This window comes from Eretmochelys imbricata, chromosome 1, assembly GCF_965152235.1.
Source record: "Eretmochelys imbricata isolate rEreImb1 chromosome 1, rEreImb1.hap1, whole genome shotgun sequence".
NCBI classification, from domain to species: domain Eukaryota; kingdom Metazoa; phylum Chordata; order Testudines; family Cheloniidae; genus Eretmochelys; species Eretmochelys imbricata.
The window spans coordinates 313,822,185-313,842,878 of record NC_135572.1 but is presented as its reverse complement, the minus strand read 5'-3'; the positions used below and the strand labels follow the sequence as shown (position 1 = coordinate 313,842,878).

At 42.0% G+C, this 20,694-nt stretch overlaps 1 protein-coding gene across 1 annotated transcript in view; it reads left to right on the top strand.

Annotated features, from left to right (window-relative positions):
- CTTNBP2 (cortactin binding protein 2) overlaps nt 1-20,694 on the top strand; it is a 179,738-nt gene that overhangs the window by 127,250 nt on the left and 31,794 nt on the right. The window contains exons 10-13 of the mRNA XM_077834357.1: nt 3,801-3,896; nt 4,394-4,473; nt 15,807-15,893; nt 15,974-16,073. Coding sequence (XP_077690483.1) covers nt 3,801-3,896; nt 4,394-4,473; nt 15,807-15,893; nt 15,974-16,073 — 363 coding nt within the window. The remainder of the gene's footprint in view (nt 1-3,800; nt 3,897-4,393; nt 4,474-15,806; nt 15,894-15,973; nt 16,074-20,694) is intronic.

The following is a 20,694-nucleotide window of genomic DNA, read 5'->3' as shown; positions in this document are numbered from 1 at the left end:
CAAGGAAATTCCCTTTTGGGAAAGGAGGAACCCATCCTAAAACAAAATGAAGCCAGATTGCTGGCATGTAAAATTAAAAACATCACAGGGGAGTTTTTAAACTATGTGCTGAGGAAAAGCTGACAGGTGTGGAGGAGTACACAGTTCTGACAGACACATCCATTAGGGGAGGATTTGTTAAAGGGGATACTCTATATCCTAGTAAAGAGGAGAAGATAGATGATAGATTACAGGTAGGAACTAAAGAGAAACAGTGAAATGAAAGAGTCCCATTCAATTACAGCACATGGCAGACAACTAAATATTGACAAATTTTATGAGTGCTTGTATGCAAATACAAGAAATCTAAATACTAAGATTGGTGAACGTGAGTTCCTGGTATTAAATGAGAATACTGACATAATAAGTATCACAGAAACTTGTTGGAATGATGATGATCAATGGGGCACAGTAATTCCAGAGTACAAAATATATGGGAATGACAGAAGGTCTCACTAATGGTGGAATGGCATTATATGTGAAAGAAAGCATAGAGTCAAATAGCGTGAAAATCTAAATTAAACTTTACCATAAAATCTCTATGGATTCCATGCTTGAATAGTAAGATATAGCAGTAGGAATATACCACCAGCCACCTGCCCAGGATGATGAGTGACTGTGAAATGCTCCAGGAGATTAGAGAGGCTACAAAAACAGAAAACCAAATAATTATCGGGGATTTCAACTGTCCCCATACTGACTGGGAACATGTCACCTCAGGATGGGGATGCAGAGATAAGATTTCTAGACACCATTAATGACAGCTTCTTGGAACAGCTAGTCCTGGAACCCACAAGGGGACAGGCAATTCTTGATTTAGTCCTAAGTGGCACACAGGATCTGGTGCAGGAGGTGAAGATAGCTGAACCAGTTGGTAATAGCAACCATAATGTAATTAAATTTAAAATCCTTGTAAGGGGAAAATACCAAAGAAACCCACCATAGTAACATTTAACTTCAAAAAGGGGAACTATGTAAAAGTAAGAAGGGTCATTAAATGGAAATTAAAAGGAACAGTCATAAGAGTGAAATGCCTGCAAGCTGTATGGCACCTTTTTAGAAAACACCATAATAAAGGCTCAAACGATATGTATACCCCAAATATATTTAAAAAAAAAAAACAATAAGAGGACCAGAAAAATGCCAGCATGGTTAAACAACAGAGTAAAAGAAGTAGTTAGAGACAAGACATCACTTAAAAATTGCAAGTCAAATCCTACTGAGGAAGATAGAAAAGAGCATAAACTCTGCCAGGTCATATGTGAAAGTATAACGAGGCAGGTCAAAAAAAAAAAAATTGATGAGCAATTAGCAAAAGACACAAAAACTAGAAGCAAATTTTTTTTTAAGTAGGTCAGAACCAGGAAGCTTGCCAAACAGTCAGTACATCCACTGGATGATCGAGGTACTAAAAGAAGCATTCAAGGAAGATAAGGGCATTGCAGAGAAGCTAAATGAATTCTTTGCATTGGTCTTCACTTCAGAGTACATGAGGGAGTTTCCCACATCTGAGCCATTCTTTTTAGGTGACAAATCAGAGTAGCTGATGGAGATGTTGATAAGAGGAAGTTTTGGAACACATCGATAAATTAAACAGTAATAAGTCACCAGAACCAGATGGTGTTCACCCAAGATTTCTGAAGGAACTCAAATATGAAATTGCAAAACTGTGATATGTAACCTATTGCTTAAATCAGCCTCTGTACCAGATGACTGTCAGACAGCTAATGTAACACCAATTTTTAAAAAAAAATTAGAGGCAATCCTAGCAATTACAAGCCAGTAAACCTGACTTCAGAACCAGGCAAATTGGTTGAAACTATAATTATCAGACATACAGATGAACACAATTTGTTGAGGAAGAGTCAACTTGGGGAAATTTAGCTTTTCTAAAGGGAAATCATGCCTCACCAATTGATTTAAATTCTTTGAGTGGGTCAATAAACATGGACAAGGATGATCCAGTGGATATATAGTGTACTTGCACTTTCAGAAAGTCTTTGACAAGGTTCCTCACCAAAGGCTCTTAAGCAAAGTAACAAGGAGTCTGGTGGCACCTTAAAGACTAACAGATTTATTTGAGCATAAGCTTTCGAGGGGAAAAAAACTCACTTCTTCAGATGCATGGAGTGAAAGTTACAGATTCAGACTTAAATATATTGACACATGAAGAGAAGGGAGTTACCTCACGAGTGGAGAACCAGTGTTGACAGGGTCAATTTGATCAGGGTGGATGTAGTCCACTCCCAACAATAGATGAGGAGGTGTCAATTCCAGGAGAGTCAAAGCTGCTTCTGTAATGAGCCAGCCACTCCCAGGCCCTATTCAAGCCCAAATTAATGGTGTTAAATTTGCAAATGAATTTTAGTTCTGCTCTTTCTCTTTGAAGTCTGTTTCTGAAGTTTTTTCTTTCAAGTATAGTTACTTTCAAATCTGTTATAGAATGTCCAGGAAGATTGAAGTGTTCTCCCACGGGCTTTTGTGTGTTACCGTTCCTGATGTCCAATTTGTGTCCATTTATTCTTTTACATAGGGACAGTCCAGTTTGGCCAATGTACGTGGCAGAGGGGCATTGTTGACATGTCCAAACCGGACATGTCATGTAATGGATCCTGATTGATACTTACATGTATAGGCAAAAGAGAAGTCCCATTTTATTTCAGTGAAAACTCTACTTATCTAGGAACTGATAAGGAAAATTAACAGATTATCATTCCAGTATGATACTTCCATCTTAGAGTAATCATGGAACAATACTGGGAAAACCATACTACATGAATGTGTTTGGCCAATATATTAATAAAGCTACTGTTTTCACTGTGGCCCATCTTTTCATAAACAGCCACTGCAACACAAAATTCAAGCATATCTTAGGGCTTGATCTTCCATCACCCTGTACCTTTGTGTAGTCATTCCACTAGTGCAAAGTGTGCTTAAAATGCTGCTCTTCAGCTTTCATGGCTTTTTACACAAGAAGTGAATGCAAATCAGACTTGGTAGCATTTTATGGTCACTTTGCACTGGTGTGAATGACTATGCAAGATATAGAGCAGTGGAAAATCAGGCCCTTCGTCTAACATATATATTATGCTTTGGATCAAACAAATTGCCATGGTTTTATTCAATGTTTACTGTTTAATATATTAAATGTAAAGGTTCGTTCTTCTTTGAGAGGTGTCCCTATGCGTGCTCCACTTCCGTTACTTCAGATCAAGGTGTGTCCCAGAGCCTTCGATCAGAGATTTCTACAGCAGTACCCCACGCACTGTGCCTGCCTCATGAGCTGTCAGTGTTTGCATAGCACGTGCACGGCCTTGGCTCCTCAGTTCCTTCTCTACCATCCCCACTTAGAGATGGAGGTCAGCAGTGCTCTCTGAGATTTAGCTAGCTAGTTTTGTTTCTCAGTTTATTTAGATAGTTTTTAGTCATTGGAGTTAATATTTAGGTAAAATACCTTAGCTATTACATTTATTTATTTATTTCATTTATTTTATTTTAAAAACCTCATTACAAAGTGATATTTTAAACTATTGTTTTAATCTCCATACAACAGCAAATGTTCAAATGTCATCACCCATATATAAAATAATTAAAAGTTCTTATACATGGAACTGATCTGTTTTTCAAAATAGCAGAACTGAATATATATGTACACATTCTGTGTGGGCGGATAGGTTTACTGCGTGTGTGGAGGGGTGTATGCAGATATAGTATGTATATGTCTCTATTCTCTCTCTCTCTTGTTTTTTTTTTTTAAACAGGAAATGTTTCCTGGTCAACAGGTCAGATTTTTCCACAAGCACCATGGGATTTTTTGAAGAGAAATAAAACGGAACACATAACAGTGTTTTTGTTCGGTAAAGACATTTGCAACTATTTTGTTTTTGAAAATTGAAAAATTCCATAGTAATAGAGATTATGAATCATTTGCTACCATTTGTTTTCTTTAGTATTTCATGCGACTTTCCTGCTTCCCATAAATTTGCGATTCAGTTAGCAAAATAATTATTACTTAATTTGGTTGAAACCAAATATGTGGGCCTGGAGCATTTAGAAACACATGGTGGCACTTAGGAGCTGTAAACATTGTAGGTACAGTTATTTTATAATATCTATACCACCTATAGTACCTCACAGATATCCTTTTAAACCTGTATTACGAGATACGGGTAATTCTTTTCCTGATAAAAGAAGTTGATTAGCAACTCTGATTGAATCTGTGATGTCCATATAGAGTCTTAGAGATTCTTCAAAGTCTCACAATAGCTAGTATAGGAATGTTTGTTTGTTTATTACAAATTCTTATAAATCATGAGGATTGCAGGTATTAGATAATAACATATGTATTTTAAAGGTCCTCAAGAAGGCTGCTTAAACAGTGTGACTTACGCATCTATGATCCACCTTCCGATACTGCAGAACTACCTCCGGCTGGTAGGTACCAGACTAGCACCTGTCTGCTGGCTCTCATCTCCTTTAGGCATATGTGAAAACCTCTGCTTAACCCAGTCTGCAGTGCTGCTACCATCTCACCCTCGATTTCTGTCTTTTGTCGCCTTATTGATCAATGATTGATTAATACTGATTATTGATTAATCTCTTAGACCTCAGTGGTCAATAAAGGTTCAGTCTTTAGTAGCATCAGGAATATTATAATCAGTATAATTAGAATAAGAGACCCTAGAAGCACATGAGAAACAATCACAATTTTTCACAATTTTCTTTATGAACAAATCTACTAAACTAATAAATAATCCCACAAACACTAAAATATAACAGCAGATAGAGAGTGTGATGGGTTGGGTCACAGAAACCCGCTTGGGACTACCACCTGTTGTGCTTGGATTACATCTAAGCCCATTTTCCCTGGCAGCTTGGGACTTCAGTGCCCTGCATGTTTGTGCCAGACACACTAGCCTGCTACAAACACAGAATGAGGTCTGAACCAAAAGCTGCAGGCTTAACTGAAAACAGCTTAAGAAGTGCTCCTGTCTCCAACACTCAGATACCCAGTTCCTAATGGGATTCAAACCCCAAATAAATCCTTTTTAATCTGTATAAAGCTTATACAGGGTATACTCAGAAATTGTTTGCCCTCTATAACACTGATAGAGAGATATGTACAGCTGTTTGCTCCCCCAGGTATTAATACTTACTCTGGGTTAATTAATACATAAAAAGTGATTTTATTAAATATAAAAAGAATGATTTAAGTGGTTCCAAGTAATAACAGACAGAACAAAGTAAATTACCAAGCAAAATAAAACAAAAACACGCAAGTCTAAGCCTAATACAGTAGGAAACTAAATGCAGGTAAATCTCACCCTCAGAGATGTTCCAATAAGCTCCTTTTACAGACTAGACTCCTTTCTAATCTGGGCCCAATCCTTTCCCCTGGTACAGTCCTTGTTCCGGCTCAGGTGGTAGCTAGAGGATTTCTTATGACTGCAGCCCCCTTTGTTCTGTTCCACCCCCTTATGTATCTTTTGCACAAGGTGGGAATCCTTTGTCCCGGTGTGGGTTCCCACCCCTCCTAAATGGAAAAGCAACAGGTTAAAGATGGATTTCAGTTCAGGTGACATGATCACATGTCACTGTAAGACTGCAGTACCCACTTGCCAGCACACAGATATACAGAAAGACTTACAAGTAAACAGAGCCATTTACAACCAATTGTCCTGGTTAATGGGAACCATCAAGATTCCAAGCCACCATTAATGGCTAACACTTTGCATAATTACAATAGGACCTCAGAGTTATAGTTCATATTTCTAGTTTCAGATACAACAATGGTACATTTATATATAGGACAAACACACTCAGTAGATTATAAGCTTTGTAATGATACCTTTCAAGAGACCTTTTGCATGAAGCATATTCCAATTACATATTCACAGACATTAGCATATTTTCATAACATTGTATGGCGTGCATCCTCACAGAGAGAGTGCAAAGTGTTTAGCCCTGTGGCTGGCATCTCTCTCGTCTCCTGCTGAGGGACAGTCATCGTCTTCTTCATTATCATCTTCATCGTCATCAAAATTCCGATAGTAAGCCTCTGAGCAAATATCTCCCCTTGAAATCCTCCCCTGAGGCCACAATTCCCCTACGCTGCAAGGAAGTAATCAGGAATGATTGGGATAAGACAGGCATGAGCAAGCACATTAACAGAAATTATCTTAGGTTCAGCAGGATCCAGGAACCAAAAATCCCAATTACTGAGATACCAAAAGTTGATGCTGCCATAGTGTCCCTGGCTAAAGATATGGTTATCCCCTCAAAGGGAAGTTCTAGGCTAAGGACTTCCCAGATAGAAAAATGGATGCCACTATCAAAAAAAGACTGTGAGGCCTCCTGAGCTCCCTCAGTGCGTCACTAGTAGCTTTTTTCTGTTTGTTTGTTTTTGGAGGGCATCTCTCTACTGGGTGGAAAACTCAGAGCTCTCAAAGGTAGAGAGCTCTCTGACTTTGGTTCTATTTTAAAAAAAGTTACCTTGGAAACAACATTCATTGCTGACACCTCAATGGATGTAATTAGATTCTGAGGCAAACACATGGACTCCAGCTCAGTGAACAAATGCCACCTACGGCTCTGGAAGATGGATAGCCACTCAAAGTGGGTGCTGTGCTCTGCCAAATTCACAGGAGCCCTGTATAGAAAGAAGCTATACAAGTTAGTGGTAGACAATGCCACAAAAATCTGAACAGTTCCTTCCAACATTACACCATGCCTTTAAAAGAGAATGCGGACTGGCCTTCAAAGGTGTTCGTTTTGGCCTTTGGCCTTGCAGAATACAAGTGAAGAGACAGCAGATTCTCCAGAAGAATGCCATGGAACCAATGCTTGGGAGGAAAGCCCCAAGGAAACCCTCCTCTCCCAAAGCCTCCATCCATTTGTGACAGAGACTGCAAAGGTCTCCCCTTGAAGCTGAAGATTGGGAGCAGGATTTCCCATTTCCTGGAGGAATGAGTTGCTTCAACCGCAGACTAGTGGGTCAGGGATACTCGCTTGAGTTACGGGCTCCACCCTGTCCATTTTTCATCCAGTCCCCCATCACCTAGTAGGCTCACCACTAAGAGTGTCAATCTGAGGTCAGACTGTCAGAAAATAGGGCAGACATCCCAAGTTGGTGGTATATTCTATAATGAGATTTTACCAAGCCAGTAACAAATGTGCACTCCTGGATTACTATATTAGTCTTACAGTGGAGCCACAGACAGTCCCGTTATGCTTGCTCAGGCCCCTCTTTGCCTCCCAGACAAACTAGACTTTGTGTTGAAAGGTTATTAAAACCAAAAAATCACCTCACATTAGGTTACTCCCAACCCCAAGGGGTCGGTCACTTACTCCAAGTTAATGCATACTCTGAATTACACACCAAAAACAATGCTGAGAAGCAAATTTCTCTAGTAAACTAACTAAAGATTTATTAGCTAAGAAAAATAAATGAGTTATTAAGAGGTTAAAGCAGGTAAAGTACATTAACAGATGAGTCCAAATTTGTAAATCCAAACTGATAGCAAAGATGTAGCAATCTGCTAGTTTCCCATAAGTCTCTCAGGGTTGCCCAAAATGACTTTGTGGATTTCTGTCTTTGTATCTAGAATGCTCTTTGTACGTGTCCATGGCAGCTCAGAAATACAGGATCGATCCCTGGATTCATTAGTGTAGCATCGTCCATGGAAGGCAATTAGGCCAGTGTTTTCATTCACAGTGGGGCTCTTCCTTTATTGACTAAATGCAAACTGAGCTTGTGAGCTTTCAGTGTCGAACATAATAATCCATGCTTTAAAGTTAGCAATCTTTTACATTTTCCAGGCTCCAATCTCATGTAATGGGTAAATGTAATGTAAATACAATGTGATAGAAACAATCCTTCATTAGTTTTCATGAAGTTTTATTAATAAATTTTCCTCCTAATACTAATACACGTTTGATGTAGGATTATCTAATTGAAGGGCATAGATAATGTAATTACATGTAATGTGATAGCAGAAAACAGAATACAGATAGGTGAAAACAGTATAATTGACATCTTTTGATCTATTCTAACAAGTGAATTGGCTTGAACACACTAAGACCTTTTAGCATTTCTTTGATATTCACACACAAGTGAATTGCCCTATTGCTCTAGCCTGAGCTGGGAATGTGTTAGACAGCATCACGCCCCCATCTTGAACAACCCTGTAAAACTCTAATTCAGAATGAGATTTCTCACCTCCTAGATATGGGAGTAATGGGGTATGTCTACACTATGAAATTAGGTCGATTTTATAGAAGTCAATTTTTAGAAATCGATTTTATACAGTCGATTGTGTGTGTCCCCACTAAGCACATTCAGTCAGCAGAGTGTGTCCTCACTACTGTGGCTAGCATCAACTCACAGAGCGGTGCACTGTGGGAAGCTATCCCACAGTTCCCGCAGTCTCCACTGCCCACTGGAATTCTGGGTTAAGCTCCCAATGCCTGATGGGGCAAAAACATTGTCGTGGGTGGTTTTGGGTACATGTTGTCAATCTCCCCTCCCTTCCTCCCTCCGTGAAAGCAGCTCCAGACAATCATTTTGTGCCTTTTTTCCTGGGTTACCCGTGCAGATGCCATAGCATGGAGCCCGCTCACCTCACCTCTGCTGTTGCAATCATTGTAAATATCTCGCTCATTATACTGCAGTATGTGCAGAACCTGGCTAAAAGATGGCAGCATGAGGGCGATTGTGAGGAGGATATGGACACAGATGTTCCTGAAAGCCTGGGATGTGGCAATTGGGACATCATGGTGGCAATGGGGCTGGTTGATACAGTGGAATGCTGATTCTGGTCCCGGCAAACAAGGACAGACTGGTGGGACTTCATAGTCTTGCAGGTATGGGATGATTCCGAGTGGATGCTAAACTTTCGCATGCATAAGGCCACTTCCCTGGAACTCTGTGATTTGCTTTCCCCTGCCCTGAAGCGCAGGAATACCAAGTTGAGAGCTTCCCTGACAGTTGAGAAGTGAATGACGATAGCTCTGTGGAAGCTTGCAACGCCTGACTGATACCGGTCAGTTGGGAATCAATTTGGAGTGGGCAAATCTACTGTGGGGACTGCTGTGATTCAAGTAGCCAATGCAATCACGTTCTGCTATCAAGGGTCGTGAGTCTGGGAAATGTGCAGGTCACAGTGGATGGCTTTGCTGCAATGGGTTTCCCTAACTGTGTTGGGCGATAGATGGAACGCATATCCCTATCTTGGGACCGGACCACCTTCCCAACCAGTACATAGACTGCAATGGGTACTTCTCAATGGTGCTGCAAGCAGTGGTGGATTCACAAGGGACGTTTCACCGACATCAACGTGGAATGGCCGGGAAAGGTGCATGATGCTCACATCTTTAGGAAATCCGGGATGTTTGAGCAGCTGCAAGGAAGTACTTACTTCCCAGACCATAAAATTACGGTTGGGGATGTTGAAATGCCAATAGTTATCCTTGGAGACCCAGCCTACCCCTTGCTCCCATGGCTCATGAAACCATACACAGGCAGCCTGGACAGTAGCAAGGAGCAGTTCAACTATAGGCTGAGCAAGTGCAGAATGGTGGTAGAATGTGCCTTTGGACATTTAAAAGCTTGCTGGCTCTGTTTGCTGACTAGGTTAGACCTCAGCGCAACCAATATTCCCATCGTTATTACTGCTTGCTGTGTGCTCCATTATATCTGTGAGAGTAAGGGGGAGATGTTTATGGTGGGGTGGGAGGTTGAGGCAAATCTCCTGGCTGCCAATTTTGAACAGCCAGACACCAGGGCAGTTAGAAGTGCACAGGTAGGCACACTGTGCATCAGAGAGGCTTTGAAAACCAGTTTCATGACCAGGCTACGGTGTGACAGTTGTATGTGTTTCTCCTTGATGCAAACCCGCCCCCTTTGTTGATTTTAATTCCCTGTAAGCCAACCACTCTCCCCTCTTCGATCATAGCTGGCAAAGGAAATAAAGTCACTATTGTTTTGAAACCATGCATTCTTTCTTTATTAGTTAAAAAAAAGGGAGATAGCTGATAAGGTAGCTCAGGTGGGGTTGGGGAGGAGGGAAGACAAGGGCACATTGCTTATGTAGCCACACTGCAAATCAAAACTGTTTGAATGACAGCCTTCTGTTGCTTGCCATCCTCTGGAGTGGAGTGGCTGGGTGCCCTGAGGGCCCTCCCCCCACATTCTTGGGCATCTGGGTGAGGAGAGCCGGTGGTTGTACAGTGGATGCAGCAGCGGTCTGTGCTCTTGTTGGCTTTCCTGCAGCTCTACCAGACACCTGAGCATGTCCGTTTGCTCCCCCATTAGCCTCAGCAGTGCATCCTGCCTCTTTTCATCGTGCTCACTTAATGCTGTCCCGGACTCTGCCACTGAATGCCCCCATGCATTCAGCTGTGCCTTATCAGTGCGGGAGGACTGCATGAGCTCAGAAAACATGTCATTGCGAGTGCGTTTTTTTGCCTCCTAATCTGCGATAACCTCAGGGACGGAGATGATAGGGGGAGCATAGAAACATTTGCACCTACAGGGAGATAAAAAGGGAGAGAAAAATTTAAGATAATACATTTCTGAGAACAAAAGGGAGACTCTTTCCACAGTGAATCAAGCAATTCATAGCAGACAGCACGTGCTTTAGGTACAAGGTCGCATTTTGCCTTTCACATTGAGCGCCTGCCAGTATTGTGACACATCACACATGGCTGGGCAACAGAATTTGGTTTCCCAGCAGCCATGGTAAGCCAAAGGGTACGCAGGTTTGGCTTCTAACACCTTCATAACATGTGGGAATGTTTTCAAATTGCAGCGTCCTCCTTTCCCATAGCAAGCAATGCTGATTGGGTTTGCCATTTAAAAGGAAGGGCTGCAGTTTTCGGGTGGATGTGCAACACACAGCTCCCTGCACCCCTCCACGTGGCTATTTGGGATGACCCCTTCACCCCTCCCCCCACCGCATGGCTATTCTCAGGGATGATCCCTTTTAGCCAAGCACAAACAGCCCAGCATGAATGGGGTCCTTTTACTGTTCCCTTACAAAAATTACCCTACTTCAGCCAGGTGACCATGAATGATTTCACTCTCCTGAGGCTAACACAGAAAGATAAAGACCGAATGTTGCTTGAATGCGACCAAAACCCAGGACCAATCACTGCCATGCTTTGTGCTGCAATGATTCCAGACTACGTGCTACTGGCTTGGCATGGTAAAGTGTCTTACCATGGAGGACGAAATAAGGCAGCCCTCCCCAGAAACCTTCTGCAAAAGCTTTCAGAGTACCTCCAGGAGAGCTTCATGGAGATGTCCCTTGAGGATTCCCGCTCCATCCGCAAACACATTAACAGACTTTTCCAGTAGCTGTACTGGCTGCGAATGAATCCCAAGTCTTCAGGGCAAATCAAACATTAAACACTATTGCTTTTAAACTCTGTACTGTAGTTACAAATGTGCACTCACCAAAGGTGCCTTCTCCGCCTTCAGAGTCGGGGATCCCATCTTGCGAGGGTTTTGGTTCCAGGGTGATGAAAAGGTCCTGGCTGCCGGGGAGAACGGATTCACCGCTTGCCTGCTGCACATTCTCCTCCTCTCATCCACAAAATCCTCCTCTGTGTTGCATGAGACTCCCCCCTGGCAGGTGTCCACAGACCGTGATGGGGCAGTAGTAGGGCCCCCCCCCTAGAATGTCATGCAGCTGATCATAGAAGTGGCATGTATGGGGCACTGACTCAGAGCGACCGTTTGCCTCCTTTGTCTTTTGGTAGGCTTGCCTGAGCAACTTGACTTTCACGTGGCACTGCTGTTTGTCCCTGTTGTAGCCTCTGTCCATCATGCCCTGTGCGATTTTGGCATATATATTTGCATTTCTTCTTTTTGATCAGAGTTCTGCCTGCACAGATTCTTCTCCCCATACAGCAATCAGATCCAGTGACTCCCGTTCTCTCCATGCTGGAGCTCGTTTGCGATTCTGGGGGGACTGCATGATCACCTGTGCTGCTGAGCGCGCCACCCTGACCAAACAGGAAATGAAATTCAAAAGTTCCCCGGGCTTTTCCTGTCTACCTGGCTAGTGCATCTGAGTTGAAAGTTCTGTCCAGGGCGGTCACATTGGAGCACTCTGGGATAGCTCCCGGAGGCCAATAACGTCGATTTGCATCCTCACTGCCCCAAATTCGACCCAGCAAGGTTGATTTTAGCACTACTCCCCTTGTCGGGGAGGAGTACAGAGGTCACTTTAAGAGCCCTTTAGGTCGACGGAATGGGGTTGCTTGTGTAGACGCATTCATTATAAAATCGCGGCTAAATTCGACCTAACCCTGTAGTTTAGACCAGGGCTATGGTAATAGATATGGGAGTAATAGAGAGCATTCCCTCAGAAGAAAGATTCTCAAGGTGCTACTCCATCTTCTTTATCGTTCAGAAGTGTATGGAAGGAGTCTGAGCCAATCCAGATCTCAAAAGGCTCAACAAGTGGATGAAGGAAACGTAGTTCCAGATAGAGACTCTAACTGCTACAGTGTCATCCCTGTCCCCAGGGGAATCTTCTGACTTCAGTGGATCTGACAGATACACATATCCACAACCCAATCAGACTGGGCCATTGCAGGTTCCTAAGGTTTGCCAATGGCAGGTAGCAGTCTCCATTCAGGACACTCCTATTCAGCTTGTCATTGGCCCTTCTGGATCTTTACAGAGATGGTGGTGGAAATTGTAGGCAAACTCATGTCACCTTCCCTGATGACATCTTAATCAGAGCTCTGTCCCTAGCAACAGCACACTGAGCTACAATCCTCGACCTTGAATCTCCTGCAGGAGCATGGCTTTATTATCAGCATCAAAAAAGCCTTGAGAAGAACCACATCCTGATTGTCAGACAACATGATCCCAGTCACATATGTGAACAACCAAGGAGGCAGCAAGAAGCCCAGCACTACAAGCTGAAGCAATGAAAATCATGCTGTGAGTGGAGAGTTCTCTCCTCTCCCTCAGGGCAACTCATATAAAGGGAGACCTGAATGAAAAGGCACACTAACTCAGCAGGCACAAGGTGAACAGATGCAAGTGATGCCTGAAGCAGGAGGTTATCTAGTTAATCATCCAATTGTTTGGCCTTTCCTTAACCATTTAAGAACCACATAAATGTGTAGAAATCAAAGTAATTCCCCAGGAAAGTGAACCCCAGATCCATGGACAACTCTCCTTACTCCATCGAGTTGGTGTCAGACACCCTGGACCTTGGCTGAGGTGCGCACCTTGGAGATCTTCAGACCCAGGGTATGTGGTCCCCGGAGTAGATGGCGCTCCATATAAACATCAGAGATCTCGGAGAGGTCTGATTGGCGTGTGGTGTCTTCCTACCTCACCTGTCAGGCAAGGTGGTGAGAGTCCTGACGGACAACACAGCCTTGATGTTTTGCATCAACAGGCAAGGGGGAGCGCACTCATCGGCTCTCTGCCAGGAGGCACTTTGGCTTTGGAACTTTTGCGTCAACCACGAGATCCACCTGGAGGCTTGTCACCTCCCTAGCATCAAGAACACACTAGTGGATCACCTCAGCAGGGCCTTTTCCTTTCACCATGAGTGGTCGCTCCACTGCGATGTAGCCTACATGGTCTTCCAGAGGTGGGGATCTCCTCAAGTGGACCTGTTCACCACCTGGCAAAACAGAAAGTATCATCTGTTTTGTTCTCGGTAAGGACTCCCTCTCCAGTGACTTCCTCCTGTCGTGGGTGGGGGCCTGATGTCCATGTTCCCTCCAATCCCACTCATCACCAAGGTCCTGGCAAAGATCAAGAGAGACAGGGCGCGGGTTAGCATGATCACCCTGGCGTGGCCTCCCCATCACTGATTTGGCACATTCATGAACCTGTCAGCAGCCCTTCCCTGGCCCCTGCCCAACTAACCGGACCGGCTGTAACAAGACCACGGTCAGCTCTTACATCTGAATTCATCAGTCCTTTGGTTCAGTAAAAACTATGTAACTCATTATTTCTTTCAAAATGGCCCTAACTTGTTCTCTGGACATCAGAAAAACTGACAGTCTGATATGTTGACATTTTTCCACTAGTGCTTCATAATTTCTGTGCACCTTTTTAGGATTCACAGGACTGTTCTGATTTGCCTTTGTGTGGGGGAAGGAGAAGGAAGGTATGCGAGGGAGTAGTATTTTAGTTAAAAGATATTTTTTAAAACTCCAGCGTGTACTGTATGGACAACACTTAAAATAACATTTTCTCTTTTCAAAAGGACATTTTTCCTTCAATCCCTTATTTTCTGTCACATAAAAAATAAATTGCAAGCCTGGAAATGAAGTCATTAGATTAATTTGTACTAGCTACCAATTGATTGATGAATTATTTATTGAAATGTAATATATAAGTGATTGTTAGCAGCTTTAAAGAGGAAACAAAATTAAAATAAGTTGGTTCATATCAACCATTATTAGAGAAACCCTATTCCTTACTGAGCAGCAGCTTTGTTTGTATAAAAAATATCATTTTTCATTACACAAGTTATTTGGTGTATGAAAACTGATGAGAAAGCAAATCTGGGTAAATTAGCTTTTGGAGGTCATTGTTTTCATAGCGATAGAGCCAGTTTAAACCTAATTAAAACACAAGTAAAAATTTACCTCCAGAGCCCTCTGCTGGTAAATTAGGTAAACAATGTTTGCAGTAGTCGGATAATTACCCAGTAGTTTAACTGTGCTCCCTTGACAGTTAATTAAACATGAGCACTACTTTAATAGCATTTTACAAAGTGAAGGCCCACAAGTAGTTTTGATTTGAAATGGGTTTTAGTTCTCCAGAACATTATACAGTGCATTTGTGAGTTTCAGTTCGAGATAAAGCTGCAGCTTTGTCATTCAGTTAAAAAAAATAAAACATGTTGAAGTAAAATCATCATAGAGAACTGGAAATATTTTTTTTTAAATGTGGGCATTATAATAGTATGGAACAGGGGTCAGCAACCTTCAGCACGCAGCCTATCAGGGTAGTCCACTGGCAGCTCCTGGTGGGCGCGGTTTGCCGTTCCCGGCCAATGGTTATATAAAAGTAGCAAGATGGTTATATAATGGGGAAAAAAAGTTCTTGTTTTTAAATAAGAGAGACTGATGCATTTAGATAATAGGTAGTAAACCCAAAGCAGCTACCTTTAAATATGAATGGTGGGATAATTGGTTTACATTTCATACTTGTAGAACAGGTATCTCTTTGCCTCTTCAGCATGCTTTTTATAACCCAAGAGGTCAAATTAAATCAGCTTAGCCAAACAGGTCTATATATTATGACACTGGGTTACTATATTGTTAGTGTAAATTATATTTTTGGAGTTTGAAGAGTAGTTTTTGCCTTAACTTAAAATAAATCTGGCAAAAACTTAAATGTTGATGGGTTTTATAGAATAATTTGGGTTTAAGGGGTTGTCTTATGAGTTCTGCCCACTCTGTCATTGAATTTGATTGTTAACTGTAATCCTATTGTCTGGGTTTGTCAGATTCAACCATTGATGGGACAAAAGAATGTTTTTGCATAGCTTTATAAATTAAGAACAATCCCATGTCATTTCTATGTAAAAATTGCTCTTTAAAAGCTGTGATACACCAATACTGCACATGTAGAACACTGTATTGTAAGGCATATCTGTTTCATGATTGTGAAGTGGAAAATTCCAGACATACCCAACCCCTTGGTTTTTGGTTGTTTTGTTTTGATTAAAAATATCCAGGTCTATGAATATTCATGTAAAGTTTACTTTGTTTATGTGTAGGTTGAACAATACCATAATGTCATCTTTCATGGTCCAGAAGGAAGTTTGCAAGATTACATAGCACATCAGATAGCGCTCTGTATGAAGGTAGTAAACAAGCATACAAAATAAATAATTCTAGAAAAGAGCATGTAAAGCTTCCCTAAACCTGTGAATTTTCAACACAGAAAAAGCAAGTGGCTGCCGGATTCACCTGTGAAATAGTTAAAGTTGAAGTGGATGCTGATTTCTCCAAGGAGCAGCTTGCAGAATTATTCATCAATAACGGTAAGATTATTTCAGTAGATCTATTTTGATAAGTAGAGGGCTACTTCTAAAGATGCTTTCACAAGAAACATTAAAGCATGTTGTATAGCTTACAGCATATTTTTAATAGAGATCTGAAAATCTCACAAATTCTGGAGAAGGAAACAAGGGTCTCAAGTGAGCTAGTGCTAAAGATGGCAGTCCAAAAATGAGCTTTGTGTAAACTTTATGCCTTTTACGTTAATGGATTCTTAATATTTTTTCTCCTATTCCCTTTCATGTTTCCTTATGTTAGTGAACATTTCACTTGATTTCCAAGGTTCAGACCTGTTGAACCAGAAATATAAGAACATTGCTACTTTATCATGCCTGCTGGCTGAATACAGCACTTTATTCTCCAGAGCTGTCAGCATCTTTCGCAAGCAATGAAAAATATTTTTTAAAAATTCTATAAAGAAGTTGAAAAACAGAATTGCAGGTATTATTTTCTGGAAAAAACAAGGAAATTATATATATAGAGAGAGATCCAATAAACTGGATTAAAGAAAAAACAAATACTGATTATCCTAAATGGAATATTAGCTAGAGTTATTCTACTTATCCAGTTCTTAAGTTTTGAACTTATTTGTACTTTTACTGTCTACTGGAATTTTTCACAACAGCCATAAGAAGAATGCCATTTCTCAACTTCAGTTTATTAAAACAATAGGCTTCAGACTGTGTGAGAGTCCATATTAATGAATGTCTCCAATTCCAGGAGACCTGGATAAATGTAGTGAGCCATTTCTATAGGATCACTTTTAGTCCTTTTAAAATAAGTGGGTTGTTTGTTGTTTGTTCTACATAGCCTTTTTTGAAAACCCAGATTGTTGTGATACTTCATTATTTATTGCTTAAATACTATATTTTTCTGATTGGTAGGTGGTGTGTTAAATATTGAACTAATCGTATTCTCCAGTTTTCCATGGTATTACATTTAACAGCATACAAGCACATCTCTTATTTGGAATACTAGAATAGTGTTATGTTAACACAACGTTATTTCCCCTTAAGAGAGCTTTCACTACATACATCTTCTTTAATCTGTCCAGTACTTAATAAATACTTCTCTTCACTGTGGCTAAAAGTTTCAACTGTCAGTGAGAGCAATGGGTTTTCAGCACCTCTGAAAATCAGATTTGTTCTTTAGATATTTTAAATGTGGATTTAAGTGCCTAACTGTAGGCATCAATCCATGTGTATTTTGTCTCATTGCGACAGAACAAAGTTAAATTCCTGTTGTTAGTGTAATGTGAACCACTTTTTAAAACAACAGTAAAGTTATACAAGGGTTGAAATATCTCACAAAGATATTTTGAGCAGCATACTAATTCTTGAAATTGTTCTGGTCAGTATGCCCTAACTATAATTTTGGGATGACCAGTAAAGAAGAATAAAAAAGAGAGATGACTAAGTAACGAAAGCTGATAAGGAAGGCAGGATGGACTAACACCAAACTTGGTAAAAAAAAACCGGGAGAAAAACTAAGGAGGGGAGAGCATAGAAGAGGAATTGAATGTGGGAAAGAGAGGGATAGAGCAGACACATAATGGGATTCTGCTCTGCCTTGTAAGGTTTGTTGTTTTGTTTTGTTTTTATTTGTAAAAAAGAGAGAGTCTGAGAAAAAGAAAACGGAATAGACAAAAAAATTGGGGGAGAATCAAGAAATGGTAAAGAAAAGAGAGAATACATTTAGTATTTAGGCTAGTTAAATGTGTTTTATTTTCCCCAGGTCATCGTATTTCTGTGAATAGAATCCTATAGCCTTCCTAGTTTGATGAGAAGGCAGGTGTTGATTAATAACAAGAATTTTTGTTATAAACTGGGGACGCATCACTTGGAAGTAACAGAGGAAGAGAAGGAACTCGGAGTATTGGTTGATCAGAGGATGACTATGAGCTGCCAATGTGATATGACCGTGAAAAAAGCTAATGCGGTCTTGGGATGCATCAGGCAAGGTATTTCCAGTAGAGATAAGGAAGTGTTAGTACCGTTATACAAGGCACTGGTGAGACCTCATCTGGAATACTGTGTGCAGTTCTGGTCTCCCATGTTTAAGAAAAATGAATTCAAACTGGAACAGGTACAGAGAAGGGCTACTAGGATGATCTGAGGAATGGAAAACCTGTCTTATGAAATGAGACTCAAAGAGCTTGGCTTGTTTAGCCTAACCAAAAGAAGGCTGAGAGGAGATATGCTTGCCCTCTATAAATATATCAGAGGGATAAATACCACGGAGGGAGAAGAATTATTTAAGCTCAGTACCAATGTGGACACAAGAACAAATGGATATAAACTGGCCATCAGGAAGTTTAGACTTGAAATTAGATGAAGGTTTGTAACCATCAGAGGAGTGAAGTTCTGGAACAGCCTTCCAAGGGAAGCAGTGGGGGCAAAAGACCTATCTGGCTTCAAGACTAAGCTTGATAAGTTTATGGAAGGGATGATATGACGGGATAGCCTAATTTTGGCAATTAATTGATCTTTAAATATTCATGGTAAATAGGCCTAATGGCCTGTGATGGGATGTTAGATGGGGTGGGATCTGAGTTACTACAGAGAATTCTTTCCTGGGTGTCTGGCTGGTGAGTCTTGCCCACATGCTCAGGGTTTAGCTCAGGGGTTTCAAACACGCAGCCCGCAGGCTGCATGCAACCCGTGGGGTTATTTTCTGCAGACTGCCAACTCCCCACGGCCCCCCCCCGCCCACCAGCATTTACCTAGAGCGGCTCCGGCCTGGCGCGACCAGGGACAGGGCAGGCTCCCTCCCTGCCCTGCCCCTGTGCCGCTCCGGGAAGCAGCCGGGACCTGGGGGCACAGGGGTCTGTGTGTTGCCCTGGCCGCTCCTCCAGCTACCTTCCCCGAAGCTCTCATTGGCCACGGTTTCCTGTTCCCAATGGGAGCTTTGGGGGAGGTACCTGAAGGAGCGGCCAAGGCAACACACAGACCCCTGTGGCCCCCCGCCCCCACTTCCCTCAGGTCCTGGCTGCTTTCCGGAGCGGTGCGAGGGCAGGGCAGGCAGGCAGGGAGCCTGTCCTGCCCTCGGTGCGCGCTGGGCCGGACTCGCCCCCAGAACCCCTCCTGCAGCTGAACACCCTGCTGCACCCTGCATCTCTCCTGCACCCCGCACCCCTGCCCTGAGTCCCCTGCTGCACCCTGCACCCTTCCTGCACCCCCTGGGGGCAGGGAGGGGTAGAGTTGGGGTGGGGATTTCAGGGAAGGGGTTGGAATGGGGGCAGGGAAGGGCTGGCATGGGGGCGGGGCAGCAGAGTGGGGATCAGTGATGCGGCCCTCAGGCCAATGTACTAGTCCTCATGTGCCCCTCGTGGTCATTTGAGTTTGAGACCCCTGGTTTAGCTGATCGCCATATATGGGGTCGGGAAGGAATTTTCCTCCAGGGCAGATTGGCAGAGCCCCTGGGATTTTTTCGCCTTTCTCTGCAGCATGGAGCATGGGTCACTTGCTGGAGGATTATCTGCACGTTGAAGTCTTTAATCCATGATTTGAGGACTTCAGTAGCTCAGACATAAGTTAGAGGTTCGTTACAGGAGAGGGTGGGTGAGATTCTGTGGCCTGCGTTGTGCAGGAGGTCAGACTAGATGGTCATAATGGTCCGTTCTGACCATAAAGTCTATGATTCTATATTATTGATGAGACTGGGGCAAACTGCTGGTTGCTACTGTCACTGACAAAATTTAACAAGATAGCTTTCTAAAATAAATAAAATTGACATGAAACAGGTAACTTTTTTTTTCTGATTTAAGTGCTAGCATAATAATGCATTTTAATGGGCTTTTTTATATTTATATTGACAGAGCTGTGATGATTTACCCAAGCTGGGAATCTGGCCCATTATCACTTTAAAAAATAAAACAAGTAATAGCTGAGGATGGGTTCTTGAGTTTCTTATTGGGATGAGAAATTTTGAGAACTCATACAGACAAGCATACGCAGAATTCTTAAGCAGGGCCTTTGTTTTAAAATACACAGGTTTTTTTGTGATTTTTCATTTGTGCTTCATTCTCTGGTAGTCAAAAAAGCGAACAGAATATTGGGAATCATTAAGAAAGGAATAGATAGTAAGACAGAAAATATATTGCCTCTATATAAATCCATGGTACACCCACATCTTGAATACTGCATGCAGATGTGGTCGCCCCATCTCAAAAAAGGTATATTGGAATTGGAAAAGGTTCAGAAAAGGGCAACAAAAATGATTTAGGGTATGGAACAGCTGCCATATGAGCAGAGATGTGTAAGACTGGGACTTTTCAGCTTGGAAAAGGGACGACTAAGGGGGGATATGATAGAGGTCTATAAAATCATGACTGGTGTGGAGAAAGTAAATAAGGAAGTGTTATTTACTCCTCCTCATAACACAAGAGCTAGCAGTCACCAAATGAAATTAATAGGCAGCAGGTTTAAAACAAACAAACGGAAGTATTTTTTCACACAACAGGCAATCAGCCTGTGGAACTCCTTGCCAGAGGATGCTGTAAGGCCAAGACTATAACAGGGTTCAAAAAAGAGCTAGATAAATTTATGAAGGATAGGTCCATCAATGGCTATTAGCCAGGATGGGCAGGGATGGTGTCCCTAGCCT